Raw genomic sequence first — 5,106 nt, forward strand, 5'->3', positions numbered from 1 at the left:
ACCGCGCGCAGCGTCAGGTCCGTAAAGTCGAGCATGCCTGTTCACAGCTGTTCTCTTCACAGCTCTTCTCGTCACAGCGTCAGGTCCGTTTAGTCGAGCATGCCTGTTCACAGCTCTTCTCTTCACAGCTCTTCTCTTCACAGCGTCAGGTCCGAAAAGTCGAGCATGCCTGTTCACAGCTTTTCTCTTCACAGCTCTTCTCTTCACAGCGTCGGTCCGAAGAGTCGAGCGTGCCTCGCAAGGCGAGCGCAGACTGGTAGAGCGGGTACAGCGAGCGGGCGAGCGAGTCGGCGGCGAGGTCGCCCCGCTCGGCAGCGGCCGGCTTGCCTCCCGCGTCGGCGGAGCCGGCAGCGGGGCGGGGCGTGTGCGCGGGCGGCACGGCGAGCGGGTCGAGCGACCGCTCCTTCCAGTGCAGGATGCGCTGCAGCAGCTCGGCGGCACGCTTGCGGGTGAGGGCGGGGGAGCCGCCGCCGCGGGCCTCGACCAGCTCGGCGTGCGCCTGTGGGAAGGGGAGGGGAAGAGGTCGGAGGCGGTGACGTCTCCGCGTCGGAGGCTGCCCCTCGAGAGAGACAGGTGTGGCGGACGAGGAGGCTGGCTGTGGGGCGGGCAGCGGGCAGCGGGCAGCGGGCAGCGGGCAGCGGGCAGTAGCGGGCAGAGGGCAGAGGAGAGGAGGGCGCTGCTGCTCGCCTCGGTGAGAAGGCGCAGCTGGTCGGCCTCGGCGGCGACGCGAAAGTCGGGAGGCAGCGCGAGGTGGTGGTGGTGCTCGCGCAGCATCCGCCAGCAGATAGAGTGGAAGGTCCCCAACCAGGCGCCCTCCGCCGCAGGACCCGCCACCGCCGTGACCCGGGCCTGCAGCTGCTGCGCAGCGTGCTGCGAAAAGGTGACGGCCAGGATGGATGAGGAGGGCACGCTCTGCTTGAGCAACAGCCACGCCATCCGTGTGCGCAGCACTCGCGTCTTTCCCGTGCCCGCGCTCGCAAGCACAAGCACCGCCCGGTCGCGGCTCCGGATCGCCTCGGCCTGCACGGAGTTGGGCACGGCGCGCGCCGGCTCGCGCGAGGCGAGGCGTGCGATCGCACGCGGGGCCGGGCCGGTCGGCGCCAGCCGCAGCAGGCCCGCCCAGCCGAGGATGGCGCAGAGACAGGCCGTCATCATCGGACACGCGTTCGTTGAGCAGGCGGGAGGTGAGAAGCCCGAAATTCTTTTGACTTGTGTTGCTTTCGTCGAGGGTGGCGGTGGTCATAGATGGGCACAGGTAGGAGGCTCCACACCACCTGGTTGAGTGGGTGAGGCGGCCGAAATTCTTTTCTCGAGCTTCTCGAGTTGGTTATCCCTTGGCCGCGTTGGGAAAGTTGGGAAATTCTTTTGACTTGTGTTGCTTTCGTCGAGGGTCTTCGGAAAGACCAGGACTCTACTGGCAAACTCCTAGCTGACACGCGCGCCCCGTCGAGCCTACGGCGGGCGCGCTGCGGTCGCACGCCTACCCAAGCAAGTCATATGCCACGGCGTGCGATCTAGATTCAGCACATACGCGCCTCTGCTCGCAACCACTCATCCAATGAACTGTCGTCACCCATGAGTGCGAGTTAGGGCTAGCGGCTGGCCAATAGCCTGTGAGGAGGGCGTCCATAGACACCTCACGACGCACAAGACCCCACACACGGTCTCGTCCATGCCTTGCGGCCGGCGACGAGATTGCTAGAGGCGGAGCAAGCCTGCTCTAGTCTCACACGTTCGTCCCTGTCGCCTGTCTGTGTTGTTTGTTGTGCTGTTGTTTGTCTCTTGGCACCTTGGGTGGAGTGCTGGGTGGGGGGGGCGACAGGGGGGACGTGGCCTTGAGTGATGTGTACGCCCACTCAGCGTGTGTGGCAGCCCGCTGGCTGTGTGTCTTGTGAGCTTGTTTGTGTCTGTGTGTCGCTCGTGCGTGTCGTCATCATCTGTCCAGCGTCCACCCCATACCGTATCGCATACCGCGTTGGTGTCCAGTCCGAGCCTGACTGTTCTTCACCTTCCTACATGCATACATCGAGGATCCAGGGAAGCGGACCGCGCACGGATGGGCACCTGCACAGCCTTGCCCGCCAAAAGAAAGCCAATTTCGGACTTGGGCCCTCGGGGAGGCCTTTCTCGAGGTCTCGAGATACACAAAGGGGCCAAGCACAGCCAGGATCAGCCGAGCGGCGAGGCCACCCGCCAACGCTTTGCCCTTTGGTTGGAGGTGGGGTGGTTCTTTTGGAAGAGGGTAGTCGCGGAGGTAGGTAGGTAGAATCGCGGAGAGCTACAGCAAAAAAAAAACCGCGCTACCTTCGGCGTCGGCGAGGTTGTGCTACACCGTGCAGTGCCATGTCCTTTGCGGCATTCGCCAAGTGGTATCCCTTCCGGTATGAGATCCGTCCGTTCACCTTTGGGCTCGCGCTGACCTGGTTTCTGCTCGGCCCCATGACCATCAGCCGCGACCCCGTCAAGAAGGCGGAGTCAAAGTACGCGACGCCGCCCAAGCACCACTGAGCAGTGCGCAATGTAGTGGGGCGTGTGGTTCGGGCGCGGCGACGCTCCGACAACCTGGCGAGTCGCCGCGTGCGTGCGGCGTCCCCCCCCCTTCCCCCCTTCCCCCCTCATGGCACGCATACTGCCGACGGGGTGCGAACCGGGCTGCTCCGCGTGCAGTCGTGAGGGGGGTGGGGCCAGGTCGTGGAGCGATGCGGGGCCGAGCGTGGAGTGGGGCATGGGCGCTAATGCGAAAACTCCTTGTGTATGTGCCCCTCTTCTGTGGGGGGTGGCAGAGACACGCTGCGTTGGGCACGATTTTTAGTATATGTGCTGAGGGCACGTATGCGGGCGGTATACAGCAGCCCAGCGCTTACATACATAAAATTCACAGCACCAGTCACATCAAAGACAGCACCCATAGAAAGCGCGCGCGTGCACACAAGCGCACATCAGCGATCAAGCAGGTGTGCACACCTCTCGCCTTATATCTCTCTCTCGGCGCAGCCTCGACTCGCTCTCTCTCCTCACGTGCAGTGTCCGGCCCCAGCACGGCCCGCGGCGAACCTGCGGCGAACCGCACGCGCGCACAACAATCAACATGTCCATAGTATGGGGAGGGGGGGGGGAGAGGATCGCTGCGCACGCGCGGCGTTGCGGAGCAGCGCGGACGCGCCGACCTCGCTCCGCGGTCGCGCGGCCACTGCTGCGTGGCGCTGCCGCCTCTCCGCTCCGCCCGCCCCCGCCGCATGCGCCCGCCGGCCACGGCTAGTTGTCAGGCCTGCGCACGCGAGCGGCACGGCCGGTGAGGGAACCGCACGTGCAGAGGGACGGGGGATTCGGGTACGCGGGGGGGGGGGGAGAGTGAGCTGCTCCGAGCAAAGTGCTGGCTCCTCTCCGCTAGGTCTCGGCTCCTCTCTCGGCTCCTCTCCCGCGCGCCTGTCGAGCAAGTCCGGCGCAAGCTTGTTCGCGTAGTGCTGCAGCAGCTCGCGCGCCCTCAGCGCCGCGTTGTCGGCCGTGAAGCCAAAGCGCTTCTGCACCTCCTTGGCCGGCGCCTGTTATTGGAATAGTGATCGCTTAACTACTGTGAGTTGATTCCCGCCCCCTCCCCCTTGGCCGGCGCCGAGCAGCCGAAGGAGCGCATGCCGATCACCGAGTGCGCGTACTTGCACCACCCCTCCGCCGCGAGGGCCTCCATCGCCAGCACGGGCACGCCGGGCGGCAGCACCTGGCAGGGGAGACTCTCTTATATTATACTCTCGCTGCTGAGGACTGCTGACGGGGGCAAGGCACGCCGGGCGGCAGCACCTGGCAGGGGAGACTCTCTTATATTATACTCTCGCTGCTGAGGACTGCTGGCGGGGGGAAGGGCGGCACACGCAAGGCGGCGGCACCTCGTGCTTGTACTCGCGCGGCTGGGAGTCGAAGAGCTCGCAGCACGGCATCGAGACGAGCTGCACGCGCACCCCCTCCAGCAGCGGCACCGCCTGCTCGAGCGTCTGCACCTCGGAGCCGGTGCCGACCAGCACCAGCTGCGGCGGCCTGTGGGACATGTCGTGGACATGTCGTGGACGTGTCCTGGACATGTCCCGACCAGCACCAGCTGCGGCGGCCCTCCGGCCGCTTGCCGCAGCACGTAGGCGCCCCGCGCAACCGCCTCCGCCCGCGACCCCGCCAGGTTGGCGCAGCCCTGCCTCGAGAGCGCGATTACCGCCGGCGTCTTCGGGCGCTCCATCGCGACCATGTACGCGCCGACTACCTCGTTCGCGTCGGCGGGCCGCAGCGTGAGCAAGTTCGGCGTGGCGCGCAAGTTGACGAGCGCCTCGACGGGCTGGTGGGTCGGCCCGTCCTCGCCTAGGGGCGCGCGCGTCCGAGGCGCCTCGGGCAAGGGCCTTGGGCGAGGGCGGCGGCTTGGCCCGTCCTCGCCGAGTCCGATCGAGTCGTGCGTCGCGATGTAGAGCACACCAAAGTGCGAGAGGGCGGAGACGCGCACCGCGCCGGCCGCGTACCCGAAAAAGTTGAGGAAGGTTGCGCAGAAGGGGCGGAGCATGCCGTAGGCATGCATCCCGTTGCAGAGGGCTGCCATCGCGTGCTCGCGCACGCCGAAGCGGATGTAGCGCCCCTCGGGCGAGGCCGCCTGCGAGGGGGGCGAGTCTCGGGCGAGTCTCGGGCGTGTCACGGGACGTGTGAGGGACGTGTCACGAGACGTGTCGTGGCGCCAAGGGGTGGGGGGATGGGGCCTGGAAGTCGGCGGCGCCCTTGAACTTTGTGAGGTTTGAGGGTGTCAGGTCGGCGGAGCCTCCGACGAGCTCGGGCACCACCTCGCACAGCTTGTTGAGGACGAGCTGCGACGACTGGCGCGTCGCGAGGGGCTTGTCCCACTCGAGGGAAGCGAGGGCCTGCGGGGCGGGGGGCGGGGGTGGGACACTGCGGCGGGGTGCGGGGGCGGGGGCTTTGAGCGCGCTGCTGCTGGGAGGAAGCGGCGCGCCTCGCGCCAGCCGGCAGGCAGCTCTCCCGCGCGCCGCCTCTCGAACTCGGCGGCGAGGGCGGGGTGGGCGGCGGCGTACTCGCCGAGGAGAGCCTGGAGCGAAGGCCGGGCAGGGGGGGGGGGGGGGGCTT

At 67.1% G+C, this 5,106-nt stretch overlaps 2 protein-coding genes across 2 annotated transcripts in view; both read right to left on the bottom strand.

Annotated features, from left to right (window-relative positions):
• EMIHUDRAFT_232826 (hypothetical protein) overlaps positions 1-1,155 on the bottom strand; it is a gene marked incomplete at both ends in the record, with an annotated part of 4,268 nt that extends 3,113 nt beyond the window's left edge. The window contains 2 exons of the mRNA XM_005782855.1: positions 255-499; positions 727-1,155. Coding sequence (XP_005782912.1) covers positions 255-499; positions 727-1,155 — 674 coding nt within the window. The remainder of the gene's footprint in view (positions 1-254; positions 500-726) is intronic.
• Positions 1,156-2,825: 1,670 nt separating this feature from the next.
• The window catches only part of TK (transketolase), a gene marked incomplete at its 5' end in the record, with an annotated part of 3,966 nt that continues 1,685 nt past the window's right edge, over positions 2,826-5,106 (bottom strand). Inside the window, 9 exons of the mRNA XM_005782856.1 lie at positions 2,826-3,268; positions 3,427-3,530; positions 3,599-3,715; positions 3,882-4,029; positions 4,061-4,065; positions 4,124-4,341; positions 4,453-4,624; positions 4,695-4,886; positions 4,916-5,068. Coding sequence (XP_005782913.1) covers positions 3,256-3,268; positions 3,427-3,530; positions 3,599-3,715; positions 3,882-4,029; positions 4,061-4,065; positions 4,124-4,341; positions 4,453-4,624; positions 4,695-4,886; positions 4,916-5,068 — 1,122 coding nt within the window. The 3' untranslated portion in view covers positions 2,826-3,255. The remainder of the gene's footprint in view (positions 3,269-3,426; positions 3,531-3,598; positions 3,716-3,881; positions 4,030-4,060; positions 4,066-4,123; positions 4,342-4,452; positions 4,625-4,694; positions 4,887-4,915; positions 5,069-5,106) is intronic.

This window comes from Emiliania huxleyi (genome assembly GCF_000372725.1).
Source record: "Emiliania huxleyi CCMP1516 chromosome Unknown EMIHUscaffold_185, whole genome shotgun sequence".
In the NCBI taxonomy this organism is placed as follows: Eukaryota; Haptophyta; order Isochrysidales; family Noelaerhabdaceae; genus Emiliania; species Emiliania huxleyi.